The 17,439-nt window shown below is 44.7% G+C and overlaps 1 protein-coding gene across 1 annotated transcript in view; it reads right to left on the bottom strand.

Moving 5' to 3' along the window:
• LOC126536703 (cell adhesion molecule Dscam1-like) overlaps window positions 1-16,924 on the bottom strand; it is a 166,190-nt gene extending 149,266 nt beyond the window's left edge. Inside the window, exon 1 of the mRNA XM_055073860.2 lies at window positions 16,050-16,924. Within this exon, the coding sequence (XP_054929835.1) occupies window positions 16,050-16,158 (109 nt within the window). The 5' untranslated portion in view covers window positions 16,159-16,924. The remainder of the gene's footprint in view (window positions 1-16,049) is intronic.
• Window positions 16,925-17,439: the final 515 nt, after the last annotated feature.

Below are 17,439 nucleotides of genomic sequence, written 5' to 3'. Positions count from 1 at the left end.
ACTAACAAGTGAACATTTATTTTTTGAACACAGGGAATTAAATAAAGAAGGAAAAGCAAAAACTCCAGCGTGTTCACGCAAGATCCCGATCGGAAACAAACATTCTTCTCTGATAACAAACGACATGCTGATACAATGTTCTCACGCCTTTTTATCCCTAGAGTGTGCATAATTGCTCTAGTCAGCCCATAAGCAGATCTGTCCAGAATGTTAGTTTCTTTCTAGAAAACCTGTTAACCAGAAAAATGCCGCGTGTTTCGCTTTAACGAGTGTTATTACCTTTTTTTAGCCTAATGATTATTTATCTGGAAACCGGTTCAACCGTTTTCAATCTAAATATTTTGCATGTGCCTAGACACAAAGCGTTTTATTTCTTTCCGCGTTCGCAAGACTCGAGGTTGTTGAGGTTAATAGGTTGTACCAGGAGCAGTGGAGCCCACCTTGAGCGGTTGGGCACTAAAATTCTTTTTTTGACTAGGTGTTCATTGCCTACAGAAAGTGTGAAAGAAATGCTGTGATGAAGCTCCGCGCTAGTAACATAATTTCTCGTTCTAAGACATGTTAAGGCAAATAAGAGAAATGATGAATAATGCAAATGAGAGTAGATAAAAAGCAATTGACCTCAGGAGGGATACGAACCCACGTATTTATCGTTTCTGTAATTGAATTAAAAATTGCAGATAATTTCCCCTATGCTGCCCTTCCTGTCATTGTTTGTAGGCTTCTTACGATATATATATATATATATATATATATATATATATATATATAGTGTGGGTGTGTGTGTCGCGCGCGCGCGCGGCCGACCTATTAGAAGAACAAAAAATACCTGCACTGCGTTTGGTCTGTGCAGTCATATATCTTTTCAGCACAGATACCAGCAGTCATAGGCGCACTGCGTAATCAAGGAGTACAGGAGGCATACGCACATATCTTGGGAAATATTGCTGCGGAACAGTTATTTCAGTGACCAAGCGCAGCCGATTACGACTGAAGGGACGATGAGGACAAATTTGTAACCTGGCACGTGCTGTTCATTCTCGGCAGTGGTATACGTGCATATGCGCTTGTAAATATACTTGTGTATGGTCGTTCCCGTGCCTCTTTCTACGTAACAATATCTACAGAGATTCCACGGGTACCTTGCTTCTCCACAAGAAAAGTAGAAAACTACCTATAAATAAAGAGTCTGGCCAAGAGGCACAATTTCTCCAATGCCATTCACTGCAGGCTTAGATGTATTGGAGCTATTAGACTAGGAAGGCTTACGAGTGAGGATCAACCACGAAAATCTCAACCACCTTCAATTTGCAGGCGACGTTGCCTTGTTCAGCAACACTGAGGATGAATTCAACAAATGATTGAGGACCTTACCTGAGAAAGTGTAAGGGTAGAGTTGAAGATTAATACGCAGAAAGCAAAAGTAACGTTCAATAGTCTGGCGAGGGAACAATAATTCATGACCACTACTCAGCCTCTAGAGTCTGTGGAGCCGTACGTTCACCTAGGTAAATTATTCACATGGGACCCTGATCATGAGAAGAAAATTTACAGTAGAATGAAAATGGGCTGAAGTGCATACGGAAGGCTTAACGAAAATCTGACTGGGAGTTTACCTCGATCATTGAAAAGAAACACGTACAATCAATGCATTCTACCGGTGCGAGCATACGGAGCAGAAACTTGGAGGTTAACAAAGAAGATCGAGAAGAAGTTAAGGACCAAGCCAAGAGTGATGGAACGAAAAACATTAGTCGGAACGTTAAGAGACAGGAAAAGAGCAGCGTGGATCAGAGAGAAGACGGGGATATCTGATATTCTAGCTGACATTACGAGATAAAAATATGGAGCTGGGCAGGCCATGCAATGCGTAGGTACAACCATTACAATCACGAAATGGCTGCCACACTTATCTACTTGCAGTACCCTTCATTTATGCTCCACGTTTCAGCCTGTAATTTATGGAGATCGAATTTGAACGTAACCATTGTTTCAAGGAACTCACTTGCGACGTTGAACGACTAAGTTCACGCCAGTAATTTGTATACCTGCCAAATCTTTTTTGTCCGTTTAACCTTGTAACGTAACATGTATTGCGTTAGGAAAGCAAGAGGTTTGCTCTATATCAACACCATCTGGCAATTCATCTCCACGCACAAGGCACCGTTTTTACCCATAGGGTGCTTACTGGAGGGAGAACGTGCGCAATCAGTGTAACATATTTTTTTTCTGAAAATAACTTTTGCCATTCTTGAGTTACTTCATTATTAACTGGTCGAGTGATTGCTCCTGAGGATGCTGTTTAAGCAGAAAAAAAAACGCAAATAAACAGAGCGAAACGACTCGTGCGCATGCTGCGTACACATAAATTTTAACGAAACGTTTCTGATAGTGAGCTTTGGGCAAACAAAATGGGACAACTTAAGCGCATGAAAGAAGGGGCGGAAACGCACATTAACAAAGCACATTGCGTGCGCTGCGTCGACATTGCGCGAACGGCTCACAAATGCTGCGCCCTGTGCTCTCTCCATCCACTGCCGACGGCATATTTCTGTGGCAGGGCGCGCATGCAATAACGCACGCGTTCGTTGTTTCCGCCGCGCAAGCAGTCGCGAGTTTGTTCTCGCGCTTGTACGCAGCCGATCCTGTCGCCGTTTGTAAAACGAAAGTGTGCCGGGGCACGCATTTGTTCTTGCGGAGAGATGCCGCTGCGCAGCAATGGTCGTTATGCCGTCCGTTTCACTATATGTACTTGCGCTTCATTTAGAAATTCCTCGGTGGCCATGAAGCGCGGCGCGCTGTTTTTGCCTGCGCGTATTAGTTGTGCGAACCTGTCTTTTCCAGGAGGATACGCCATGCTATAGCGAGCGTTAATTTTCTTTTTTTTTTTCTGTGTGTGTGTGTTTGTGTGTTAACTTTCTCGCTTCCTGAATGACAGCTAAATTGTTCTCCGGAATTGATTGAGCTTGAAGCGAGGCTTCGCACGAAAATAAGATAAAGGGTGCGCGCGACGTTTGTTTAAATTGCGCGGCCGTCTTGTCTCGGTCCCGAAGCTCGCGGGGTGAGAGTGGAGACCATACGACGCTGCAGATAAATTTGTAATTGATTTACAGGGCGCTTCTCCCAGTCTGAAGAGAGAATAGTGAAGCGCGAATATTTGCGTTCCGCGTTAGTTCTTTGCCTTTTCGCGTATTCTTTTCTTCTAGTACGGAGTGCACGTAAAACAGAGATTCAGGCATACATGTCTGTCCTTTAAAAACACAGAAGAAGAAGAGAAATGACAACGACAGTCTTGGCAAAGAATATGAGGTTCAGAATCCGACGTATACGTGGGTCCTCATCGACGTTTCAACTGTGAGAGATTATGAGCGATTAAAAATGCAGTGGAGTCCATTTCCTCGCGATCTCGCGCATTTCTCATTCTCTTGCGTTGGTGATGACCTCTTCCTCGACACCTGCTCTTATCATGGAGAATACGCCGTCTGCATTGGCGCATATATAAGTGCACGATGTAGATGAGAAAGAAACGATTGCATAAATATATAAATTTCACACCTACCCGTGCGGTCAACCTACCGAGATCACTACCCTGGACATCACGCGCCCGGCCTGCACGACCGCGAAGAAAAACCAGTGCTCGCCATTTTCTGCGTCATTGCTTAAAACTTTCAAAACGAGATACGTGACCGCGGAGAAATGATATCGCATATGCAGGGTATACTGCGCGCCGAGCTGGGCGAGATATCGACCGCGTAGCCAAGGAAGGAACGAGAATTTGGGGAAGACGCTAGAAAAAGAAAAGCAAAGCAAATGACGGGGAACAGTGCCTGGCAAAGGAGTGCCGGTGCAGAAAGACGGACAGCGGGTTGCATAAAGTATGCATGCGCCTCTCAGTGTGTCGCTGCTTGCGCGCGCGCACACACACACCTGAGTAGCCTCGGACGGCATACGAAGCCTCTATCACACTGCTCGCTGTATCTCGGTGCTGAAGAAGCTGAATGCAATATGCTCACAAGAGTCTACCACACCACTCTGGGTTCCATCCTCATTCGCCTGGCACCTACGGCTAGCGAGAGAAATGGTGCCACAGAATGTGCGGCCACGTACAAAATACGTGGTGCCGCCAGATGAACAAAAAAAAAAGAAAGCTCCCACCAACAACGTCTCTGGCTGTTCTGAGTGTTGCGCTAACTCACCCACGCCGCTCTTATGCGAATTGTTCAGAGAAGCAGTGCGATTCGATCTACGCAGACGTATAAATAAGAACGAACAAAAGTTTGCAGAGGTAAGTTGAGCTTTCAGCAGTTTGTATTCTTTGCAGCAGCTGTACAAACAGCACGGTGGCGTACAATGACGCGATAGATACCGTGTAACAAAAGCTTTTTCTCTCGCGTAGCATGGTATCACGAAAAGAAAAAAAGAAAACAGATTCAATGCTCAAAGAGAGCTGCAGAAGCCTTGTTGCTGAACTTGTGTGTGCCAGCCGCTTGGGTGGCCTCTCCTGATATATCAATTCACGAAGGCGTAGAAGAACAAGTTTCTTCATCTGAGCCTATTGTTATATCTTTTTCTCGTTATTTACTGCTCATGCGCTTTGCTCCGAATTGTTTTTACGTAGCACAGTCTACTCTGCGTGTTCTGCTTTACGCATGACTTGTATAAGTGAGCAACTTCGTGTCAAGTTCGTTGTATGTGTGTAGAGTGCAAGTAGCGCGTTTCTTTAATTTTAAGCGATTGCGAAAGGTGTTAACATTGCATCTTTAGCGTATTATTTTATGTACATGTGTTTGTGTGAGTACGTTTAACTCCGTGTGATCATTTTTAAGTTATCCGGAATGTTCGATAATCGCCTGTGGCAGGCAGCATAGTTCTAGTCCTTCAGTTAGATTATTGAAAGAGGCGGACATTACTTGCACGACAAATCAAGATAGATCTTCAACGAATGTAAAAAAGATTACTCCTTAACTTCTCATTTAATAAATATACGGCACATATTGCAATTTACGAATTGTAGTCGTTGAGCTTGCTAGGCGTATCCACTTGGAGTGAATTTGCAGCATGGCACCTATTTGACAAATTATTGCAATTCGTAAATTATAATGTGGCCGTAAATATTTACGTAAGAAGTTCATTTGTCAATTTTTTTAATTATCTGAATATGTGTTTCGATTCCTCGTGCTAGTAATGTCCGCCTCTTCGAATAATGTTACTCAAGGAGAATTATGCGACAGGTCATTTTCAAAAATTCCGGAAAGCTTAAAAAATGATCCCCCCCCCCGTATAATTTTGGGATAGCGTACTCTTATGTACCATACTGTCACGCTTAATTAACACCTAATAACCAAAAAATAATAGGACTGCACGTTTCAAGCTTTAGCGATGCTGTCGCAGTGCCACTATAGTCTACTTTACCTACGTGCTTGTCTCGTGCCTCCCTTCTTCGTGTGTTGTTTTAATCGGCGCCGTCTTTGTAATCTCGAAACCACACCATTCGTTATAGAATTTTCACATAGTCTTGTGCATCGCGAGTAAAAGCGTTTCAATTAGATTTTCAATCTCATGCCTCCCAGTTATTCATGATTGTCTATACAGAAAAATCATCTACGGGAAACCGCAATACATCCGATATTCGTATGCGCTGTTACCACTCCATGTTCAGATAGCCTTCCAAGCGAAACTTGCGATGAGAGGAGATTTGCACGTATCACTGAGCTCTGGTACCTGTTGTCGGTGTATGGTAGTCCAGGTTAGCGGAAGAGGGCACTTATTTAGGGACGACCGTGAGCCTACAAAACACAGCCTTCAATCGATATGCTTCATGAACACTTGTAACTGTAGGCGGCCGCAAAGCGGCATTGCCTGCTTAACTTAACATACACCGTCCCTCGGGGCTGTCAAACAGCTCGTGCGCTGTGAACTCAACAAGACGCCAGATACATCATCACACAGAGAGACGCAGCCGCGCGTCCTTCGTTTGCGCGCGTAAATGTATTCGAACGTGAATGAAATAATACGCCTTCGATTCAGACGCGCTTTCGAGAGACGAAGCAGTTCTGCATAGGATTAAAATGAAAATCCTGGAGTCTTGTGTTACAAAGTCGCGATATGATTCTGACACACACTGTAATGGGGGACCACCAATAATTATGACCTCGTGCGCTTCTTTGACGTTCACGTAAATCTAAGTACGCAAGTGCGCGCTTTTGCATTTCGGCGGCATCAAAATGCGGCCGTCGCGGCCGGGAGCCCAACCCACGACATCGCGGTTAGCAGCGCAACACCATAGCCGGCGCGGTGGGTCTGCGTATAGGCTTGCTAACCTTACTTAGACCTCGGCACGAATACGTGGTGTGCGTGTGTGCTTTATTTTTACGCAAGAAGCAGGTAAGACGTGTAAATTTTATTAGACACTCTTATTTTGAATTTTTGGCGGCTTGCTTGCCGGAGCTAACGGAAGATTACTCTTTAGGGAAATGCGTAGATGCACGCCACATCCGTCGACGTCCCTCGCAATACAAGCGCAATATATTCTGCAATATACAAATGGGGAGAAACATTAAACTCTAGCGCCTTATCTGTTAAAGGAGACCTTGACGACTTTGGGTTTATCAGGATGCACGTCGTCACACAACAGTTGAAGATGTGAGAAAGCACTAAAAAAAAAACACACACACAATTTAGTCTGATATTTAAAGTCTCGTAGGAGTCGCCCTGACGCCGATTTTACGCAACGGCGACCAGCATAAACTTTTCAATGAAAGTTCACGACGAGGTTCGCCACTCGTACATGTCTCATGAAAAGCCCGACGGCGTATATAGCGCTTCTGAGTGGAGCGAATTTCAATTTTGTTAGCGTTTTCGAGCCTGCCTCGTGTTTAAAGGCGGGCCTTGGACTCTCGGGGAAATCAGGTCAGTGAACTCTCAATTTATTTAGATTTTTTCTTTTCTATCGCCACCGTGCTTCCTTTCACCAACAGATATTTCAATAAGCTTCGACAAGTGGCGCTGCCCATTTCGCAACCGCGCCAAAATCGATGTCCGCATCGCCAGTGAATTGGTAGTTCGTTGATTATTTGCTTCTTTTGCGACGTGGAACATTGTAACGAGGCAATAAAAGACAGATCATCCACCGACATCTAGACGAGATTGTCGGCACCAGGCGCTCTCTATAAATTGCCCGTTGCTTTCCTCCTCTCTTCCCTCATCGCGTGGTGAAGTAAGGACTTTTCGAACAGAGGCGATAAGAGCTTGGAATCGTATATAAAAGTCGAGCACTTCTTTTTTGTGGTTGGCTTTCGCACAACGCAACCACCAATCGTCGTTACACGGCGCTAAGAGTTATAGCTGTGAGTCGAAGCTATACGGCGCGCTTAACGATACACTCGGACGAGAAAAGATAAAAAAAAAAGCTTGCGATAGCATTTTCAGCTATAGGTAGGAAGTTCGCAATGTCTCGACGTCGCTTATACTTACGTCAGCGTCGATAACGCTGTATTTCTAAAATTTGAAGCTACATGAACCGCAGCGCTCCACGAGCAATAACATCGATGCGTGAAGCGAATACTCCCTTCGTCTCGGTTTGTGCGCGCGGCCACGCAGTTTCTCGCATTAGGACGCTACCTACTTCATTTAGCTGTTCGATCACCTATCATTGCGGATCAGCAACTACAGTCCGGAAAAAAGCAGACAGAGCGACTTAAAAGGGTATGAATGCGATCTAATTGGCACGAATCCATTGGTTAAAAAGAAAGAACAGAGCGAAATAAACATGGACAGCGCTTGTTCCGCCTTACTCCCTTGTCCGTGTTTATTTACACAAATATACAATGCAAGTTTATTTCTCTTTGTGATACAGCTTGAACACCACAAAAAGCGGACGTCGAGCAAGAAGCCAATAGACACACAGAATCACTGCGCCATTCTGTGCACTGTCAAGCCAATCTCGGTTTCACTGGCACAGTGGCTTCGTCGTCTTTAGACAACGTTCAGTCAGAAACTAAGCTTCACTCCGAAACTTCACGATGAGGCGAGACACTCCGTTTCCAAATTCGAGTTACCTAAATATAAAATTACGTATAACGTAAAGTATCCCGTCACTGTTTTACTTGGCTAATCACAGCCATTTTCTCTTTAGCAACACTTGCACAAACAAAGAAATAACGTCACTCGTCATCCTATATCTACCATAACGCGCAGGTCGACGATGCAGATATTTTCTATTGTGTACCGCTGCGCTGTAGTTCGATTTGACGCGTACGGACAGAATGTATCAACGTGGCTGGCACCAACCTGGGTTGTTTAATTACAAAGCGCGCCAGTGTTGTGGATACCGCAGTGAACGAAAATTGTGCAAAAATTAACTGAGCTAGCTGTAGAAGCATTAAAATCTTGCATGACTTATTACCAGTGACTTCGCTTCTGCTACATGTGTTCGCCTACCATGCGCATAGAGCATCTGCAAACGTCGCGTTGTTTTTCGTATATTGAAATTCGAAAAAACTATATCACAAGCTGAATGCTATCATATCTGCAGGGCCACTTGTTAAGAACATTGATGAACTTGTAATAAGCAATGAAGTGCGAAACGTACTAGCTTTAGGTAACAAATTTTATAAGCATTTTACTGTACCATTTGAAAGTGCATATGACGATGACCGCTTTTAACTGTAGCTGCTCGCTTCACACAGAATTTCCTATTCACAGCAAAGTAACTTCTTCTTGGGAAAGTTGGTGTTATGCGGTAACAAATAGTTCTTGTAGCGCAGACATTCAGGAAAACAATAGTGAGCGTCCAAAAAAGACAGAGAGCGCCTCTTTCTCTGTCTGATCGTGTGCTTGTTCTTCCTTTTGTGAATTTTTCTGCTAAATTTCGCGTCTCTATTCGCCGTACCAAGGAATTGAACATGAGGTAATCAATACGTTCAGACATTTTAGGGTGAGCAAGAGGGAAGCACATGGATAGTTTAAAAGAACTGCCTATTAATTTTGTAATCGATCTCCTCAGCGCATTAATACTTCCAAGGTAATCGTAATATAGAAGGGGTTAAGAAAATAACTTGGCTAACTATAGGCCAACTTCAGTACTGCCAGTATTCTCAAAGGGACTAGAGAAGATTATATTCACTAAAGTGTCTAAATTGTTTGACGAACACTCGATTATAACGCCATCACAGTGTAGGTTTAGACCAGGCCTTTCACCACAAAACGCAATACTTTGCAGAGAACATGAGAGAGAGAGAGAGACAATTCGACATTGTTCCAGCACCCGAGCTCAATCTGAACTTATCTTCTTTTTTATTTCTTCGGTCCCCAGCGTGAGCTAAGTTCCCGCACGCCTGACCTCGTCTTCTTTCCTAGGGCGATCGCGTCGATGCCGCTGGCGCTACATAGGTCCGTCGCAAGAGAGCAGTAGGGTCTGCGATACGATGTCAGCGCCTCCGTGAGACCATGAATTGAGGGATGCGACCATGGGAGTCGCCTCGCAGTAGGTTGACTTCAGCCGGTCAAGTGCGATGGTGTCACTTTTGCCATGAACATCCATGGTGTATCTGTACTCGCGTCTCTTCAGTACGGGAAAGGGTCCGAGGCAACGGAGAAGGCCGAACGTGTCCATAGCGCACGAAGAGGTGGGTTGCGTTGAGAAAAATCAGTTGAAATGTGAGGTGTGTGTGCTGGAACAGGATGCGTAGGACAGGGTTTTAGATCCCGGGAGAGGTTGTGAAGAAGGTACACATAGAATAAGAAGGAGAAGCAGTGGAGTACTGTAGATGAACTCCATGCTCGAACGCTTAATGTCCAACTTCAAGGTGCAGCGAATACACAGAAGAACCAGTGGTACACGTTAAACACATTGCGATGGCGTGCCATGAGAAATCAAGCCTCACTTGAGCTGTCGATGAAAGCGTTCTGCGAGGTCCTCAGTTTGGGGATGGTAGGCGACCGTGCACAGATGATTCTTACCAAGCAAGAGCAGGATCTTTTGAATTAGAACCGGCTCGAATTGCTGTCCTTTGTCAAGAACAATTTGGTAGGACATCTGAAATGAACAACCCATATTGTGACAAAAGCTGCCGCGACCATTGCAGCAGAGATGTCGAAGTCGCGTTGCTTCTGGCCATCGGGTAAACCTGTCGACAGAGGTCAACAGGTAGCGAAATCCCTGACACGGTGGTTATGGTCCAACAATTTCAATGTGGACGACGTTGAAATGATGATGACGTTGAAGAAACTGGAGTGCTGCGGAAAAGAGGATTCCTATGAACTTTTGCACTTTGGCAGGGTGCACATGCACGTACCCAGACGTGTACATCGGCGTTCATCCGAGGCTATACATAGCGCAGTCAGATAAGGCGTTGTGTGGCGTGAGCACCGGGGTGAGCGAGCTGGTGCAGTGTGGAAAAGGTGCTTGCGTAACGAATTGGGGACCAATGGTGACGGTGTGCCTGTAGAAGTGTCGCAGACGAGTGCGAAACCATCAAGCAGGATATCGGGAGCCGGGGATATTGCAGGATATCGGGCTCAGGGCGCCGGCAGGTACATTCTGGTCGCCGCTGGTCTGTTGGATGCCGCTGTAGAATTACGACAAAAACAAGAGATGGCAGATTTCTCGAGGCGTACGCGTGACGCTCTGCAAAGCGCATACGTCAATGACTTGTGATCCGTGACGATGGTAAAGGGTTGGCCCTCGACGATAGGGCGAAAGTGACGGATGGCGAGGTAAATTCCAAGCAACCCTGAACCGAAAGTGCTGTAGCGAGCCTGGGTTGCCATGACTTATTGATGTGCTGCTGGAGTACCGCTCCCATTGCTGCACTGGACGCGCAAGTCGTGAGTGCCAGGTATGCTGCGGGGTTAGGATATGCAAGACGTGCGACGTTTGCCAGTGCGCCCTTGATCTTAACAAAGGCGTCTTCAGTGGTGGCGTCCTAATGCAGCAAGGACGACTGGCTCTTGTTGGTAAGTAGGCGATGCAGAAGCGCTACTAGGGCAGCACAGTTTCTTAACAATGCCAAGGCACTGTCGCAGCTTCGTGATCGTTGCTGGCTCGTGGACGCTCTCTACGGCATTGATATTTGACGAAAGTGGTTGAATACCACTGGCATCGAGGGGAGGTCCTAGAAACTCCAAGTTTTCAGCACCAAACTCGTTTTTAAAACGTCGATGACAATGCCGTGTTCGGATAGTCGTTGGAGCAAAAAGTCCTAGATGTTAATGTTCTGCGGCGGGTGTACTTGCTACCAACAAATCGTTTTTGGTATATATATATATATATATATATATATATATATATATATATATATATATATATAGGCCATGCGTTACCATGTTACCATGTCAGTAAAACGTTGGAATGACTCGGCGGTGTTTTGAGACCAGAAGGCATTCGCATCACCCATAAGAGTCCGAATGGTGTTGTAGTGGCTGTCTTAAGTTTCTCTTGCCCAGTCACAGCAATTTGTTGGCAGGTGTGGGCAAAGCAAAGCTTCAAAAGATGGTGGCGCCGTGCAGAGCGATGGTGAAACTTTGCATGTTGGGCAAAGGGTACCGATCCAAAATAGTCTTAGTACTCATACATGTGTAATCTCCACATGGCCTCCAGTCACCCCATTCCTTAGGCACCATATGAAGCGGAGCAGCCCTGTTACTGCCGCACGGCCGAATAGTACCTAATTCCAGCATGTGCTCGAACTTTGCAAGTGCAACCTTGCGCTTGTCCGGAGCAAGTTGACGTGGCCGGACGAATGCAGGAGGTCCGGAAGTGTTGTTGTGGCTTCGTACATCGCGGCAGACGAGTTTTTTCCGATTGGGCGGTGCGCTGACTTGGAGAAATTCTTGTAACAATGCCGCGAAGAGTCCATTGGAAACTGTAGAGCAAGAAAGCGCTAAATGTTTGGTGTTGGTGTACGCCATGGTGGTGCAGCGGTGAACGCTCGTTAACGTTTATCAACTTACCACTCTCGCCCCGGACTAAAATCTCCAGAAATTACGCATTCGTCGCCTAAATAACCGCTAATTATCGTCAATCAAAGCAAACATCATACAAGCATCGCTGACATCGATTTGCACAGTGCGTGGGATCCGCATATTTTTTTTTATTTCTTCGGTTCCCAGTGTCAGCTTCTTGTTGTTGTTCCTCAGTGAAATCGCGCAACCAACTTCGGGGAATCGGTCATGAACTGGGCGGCGAGAAAACTGTTATTACTAATTGTTGTTGTTAAAATAAAGTGAAATGAAATAAGTCTTTTGCGAATGTGAATTATTATGCCTACTGTTACAGATATGAATTATTAAATATCTAGGTAGGAAATTTCAAATTATGTGATCACATCAAGTAAAAGAACAATTTTAGCTCCCGCGCCTCTCGTGGCATCCCCTAACCTCGTCTTCTTTCCTAGCGCGATGGCGTCAATGTCGCTACAATTTTATCAAAAAGATTTATTCCTAAACAATAAGAGGACGAAAAATTTCACGTTAGGCGCTTATATAATTTTTTCAATGCATTTAATACAATAAACAATATCACGTTATTAGAAAGGCTTAATTACTACTGAACCCGGGCTGTTGTCTTAAAATTAGCTTAGAGCATATCATCGATGAATACCAGTGTATCTGTAAAACGAAACGGTCCGCACTAGCAAAAAGAAGCTAGATACGGTGTACTAAAGGACAGTATACTTGACCCATCTTTGTTTATTACTTTTATTTATGACATTGTAGTAGGGAACAGTTCAATAGAATTCGTAATTTATGCAGACGCCACGAGTTTTTTTTTTTAAAGAGCAAACGTTGCTAACATCGTAGCATCGGCGAATGTCACATTGAACAGAATACACAACGGGACAGTAAATAATTTGTTTATACATTGACTGTTCGAGAACAAAACCTGTTCGTTTTCTGGCCAAATCCATGTCAGGTAAAATGCTTATCCCCCTTTGTCTAAATAATGTGAATCTAGAAGTCTCGGCGTTAGCAAAGACACTCGGTATTGTGTATCGTGAGTATTTGACCTGGGAACCCCTTACATATTACACAAGAAATCAGCTTTGCAATGTCGTCCTATCTGTATCCTACGAAAACGTCATCGTGTGCTGCCAGAGTGGCAAGAAATTTGTTATAAAACGGTTTCTTCTCTCCCCATCTGTGTTACTCTCATCCGGCCAGGGCTACTGGCACCAACGTATCATTGCACAACATAGCCATAATAAAAAAGGATACCTCGCGTGTCATTGTTGGTCCACCGTATAATGGCACTAACATCGGAATTATTTGTCAAATTGAAGGTTTTAAATATTACAACCATGTACGAATGTCACTTTTGAAAATTCTAAAGCTGGTACAGCGCAACATGGAAAGGAAGAAACAAGCCGAGCCGGCCATATGAAGTAACAGAGTGTGACTGACAGTGTCGATGTGATTTCGCGCTTTAAGCCTCCAAGCAAAACGTTACCAATTAAGATTGTTGGGGGGCTACTTTAAAGAGCATTCCCTTGCTCTTTTGCCTTGAGACAAAGAAGCTGGATTTGCGGTTTTGCCTAATTCTTTACTCCTCACGAAAGCTAGCACTGCCGTCGATCCTGTCTTTCGACCCGAATAAAGAAATAAAGAAATAAATAAAAAAAAGAGCGCTCTGTACCTTCATCTTGCCGGCTCGGCTTGTTTCTTCCTTTCCATGTTGCCCTGTACCCGTTTTAGAATGCAATACCAACTCGCCCAATCCTCAACCCTAGTCACCTTTTATGACCCTTTAGGCTCAAATTATATAAAAATGACCGCCACGTACGAACTTAAGCAAATTTAATGTTTAGCCCATCCTCACGTTTAACAGGACTTACCGACCGTTGGCATATTCTACAGCCACGTACCAACTATGGACTGCAATTCTTGCTGTAAGGTCTTCACAGAGGACTAAATAAGTAAAAACTAACAGATGAAGTGCATGTATCATCGAAGAATGCCATTCTTAATATACTATTTTGATGATACCTTGATTGAAAGATGCTTTCTTTAGTTTTTCGTACCCTTCTTATGTGAAAATTGTGCGAAGTATTTAGCGTGAGAAAGCCCTTGCTTTCATTTATGCTCTACACCTATTTTCGTTGCTGCATTGATTCCAGCGTCTAGTGAAGCTTCCAAAATGCAGCTCTTTTCCCCTTATGATCCCCATGTATATATATATATATATATATATATATATATATATATATATATATATATATATATATATATATATATATATATATATATATATATATATATATATTATATATATCGTGTTATGCACTAATGCTCATATGTGGCGAAATAAATGAAATTTCAAAACTCATATCTCAATTTCAAGGGCTAGAAGAGTGTCCAGAACCGCGAATATTCGACACTAGTTTTGTCTTCGGGCATACATTCCCCGCCCTCTTGACGTAGTGATTTTGGTGTTGCGCTGCTAAAGCGCGGGTTCGGGTCCCGGCCACGGGGGCCGCATTTTGACCGTGGGCGAAGTGCAGTAACGCCCATGTACCAGGCATTGGATGCGCCTTACAAAAACATCAAGCGATCAAAATTATTCCGTAGCCCACCAACTAAAAATCATAGCGTGGTTAATTTTTTTCGAGTTTTCGAGTACATTGCAGAACAGCTCGATCAGATGGCTTTAGCTACGTGGCTGCTTGAACAGCATATGAGAAGCGGGAACTCCTAGATTTCAACAAAAGGATGGCATAGTTTGTGTTGCTTTATGGTACTAATAACTGTATTCATGGAAATATTTTTTCCTCGTCATCCAAATGACGAATGTTGAATTTTTTTTCACGGAGTGATGACTATTGAAGGGAATAAATGTTCTGTGTTCGTGGTAAGGACTATCACCGTTGATGCCACGATAATTTTCTGTGCTAAATCATTTTTGCCTCCTAAGTAGAGAACACCTAGCTGTAAATGTGTCGTGCTGAGGACTGCAGGGGCCGAGGAAATATACGAACAACGGTGGGGCGTTACTACTTTCGTGCCTTGGACAGGAAAAAAGATGTACGGGGAATTTTCACTCAACTAAAATAGACAGCTGTTATAGTGACACATAGCAGAGTGCACCATTTAACGGCGACTGCATAAGCTAACAAACGTAGCTTTTAACGAGCAAAATGGGCGATAAGATAGGATGGGCGGCAGACCCACTGTTTCTTTCTTTTTTTCAGAATGTGTTTGTACACGTCTCTTGTAGGATGTTAGCACAACATTAAATTTGGCGCGCTAGGGAGAACTAGTGAAATCGAAAATAAAAACGTAAATGAATGTGACGAAACAATTACTTCAAGGTAGTTTAATAATAAAACTTTTTTTCCTTATGTTTCTAGACACTGCACGAATACTTATCATGCCGTGACGCATTCATTTTTACGTCTACAACTACAACCCATTTACAGATTCGTTTCACAGCGCAGCTGCTGGAAAGATGCAATCTTATTCGTGTATCATACCATTTTTAACAACTTTGCTTATATGTTCTGTTAGAAGACATTGTTTTAGCATGTTTTATCGTTTGTCACCTGTTTCCTTTCTGGCAGTAGGTGCCAGCATGTCGCCATCACTAACTCAACAAAACTGAATGCAGAGTCGAGCGTACCCAGAACCCGTCCAAACAAATGCAATATCAGAGCCTCAAACACTGCCCTTGATGCTCAGTAACGCCCGAGTTACACTGTCGGACACTCTTAGGGAAAACATTATATTGTTATTTAGGCGCAAGAAGCTGTCTTTATTGGGTATTTGTGATATGTTACGTATAGCACACTTTTCATTCTTAACGGCTGGTGAACATAGAGACTACGCTTCTGCCAATACGAATACGGGTCCGCATTTAAAAGACAGCGGTTACGTTAGATCTGCTCGTAACGGCAGACGGAAACCAATGGTTATAGACTTACTATTAGGATGGCGGCTCCGCAACAATAAAGAGCGCGTGCGAACGAAAGGCTGCTTGAATTCAGTCCGTTTCCCCTAACAGAGGGTCCGTTACGTCCCTTGTTAATGTGCGAATGAACGATCGTAAAACAACTCACCAAAATTTGGAAACCAGTACAAGCACGCTGCGAACAATGTGAAGCTTCTCATGCTGTGGTCACTGGGAAACACCCGCTGACATCCACTTCGCCACCGGAACATGGTCATTCGCAACAGTGTCCAGGAAACTTTGGTCTCTTAGTTCAGTCTCCACTCGCACGCATAAATGCTGCCGTGTATGCAAGTGCCCATCGAATGACGTAAGTGTCTGGCCGTGTTGTCAAGACCGTAATCGGTTTCTGGCAACCTCGGCACCACTGCCACACATTGTTGACACGCAACTATCGTGAACAGGTCGGAATTAGCTAAGGGCGGGCTAACGACGGGAAATTATGAATGCCGCCGCGCAAGTAATGTATATCATGAACACAAATACAGCACCCTTGAATGGCATGCCTATCAATTATTATTAGACCAATCGATATTCCACTTCTCTGCTAGCGGCAGAAAAGGAGTATTTACATCGTTCGGCAGTAGGGCAGCAAGGAATGCCTAAATTACATACAAGTGCGCTACGACGGGCCATTGAACCCTACTGCCGTAGCAAACGGCCACACTAACGCCAGACATAACGTCGAAGGTTAAGAGCAAGCTACACGAAACCGCTAACGCCACCAAAGCGAAGACATGCGATCCGGAGGGCAGTTCTTGCGCACTACTCGAAGGGAGGCTAAGTCACGACCAACCGCTGTTGAAGTTCTCCCACTGCTCGTATGTGCCACGCACTGACTGAAGAACAGCAACCAATGTCGACAGCTCGGTCAGAAGCCGAACGGGCCAACTCGGAGCGGGGCAACCGCGTGGCACGGATAGCGGAGAACGGAACGTGAGCTACGATGCTTGCCCCGGCAACGTGCCTCTTTCGGCGCGGAGAAGCGGTCTGCGCTCCCGCGTTCGCGAGTCCCCGCTTCCCGAGGATCCCTCGCTACCCTTTTCAACTTTACTTTTGCTCTCTCCCTATTGGGAGAGGGGTGAAGGCGAGCTCGCAAGAAAGGCGGCGCGCGGGAATCATCGCTAACGCTCCCGGCTCTATAGGTGGAGCAGCGGGGCGAGCACATGGAAACTCGTCTGCAAGTTTTCTTTGTTTCGTCTTTTCATACGTGTACTCGCTTTCCTGTGAACCAGTAGTTGCACTTCTTGATCTTTTCTTTTTCTTTCACCTCTCTATGGTGGCGCCATCTGTGAACCATAGATTATAGAAACGGCTTCTTTCTGCTAGCGATGGCTTCCTTTTCTTGGCAACGACACTACACCCTTCACGCCGTGCTAACGTGGGGCTTTGTTTTCCTCCCTTTGTTGTTTGCATTTTCGTAGCCTCCATATACGTCCAGTTCTTTCTTGCATGATTGGTAGTTTTATGCTCCCGCTGAGTGAAAATAGCTGGGGGGC

Source organism: Dermacentor andersoni, chromosome 4 (assembly GCF_023375885.2).
Source record: "Dermacentor andersoni chromosome 4, qqDerAnde1_hic_scaffold, whole genome shotgun sequence".
Lineage (NCBI taxonomy): Eukaryota > Metazoa > Arthropoda > Arachnida > Ixodida > Ixodidae > Dermacentor > Dermacentor andersoni.
Note: the sequence above shows the minus strand (reverse complement) of the source record. Positions and strands in the feature narration are given on the sequence as shown.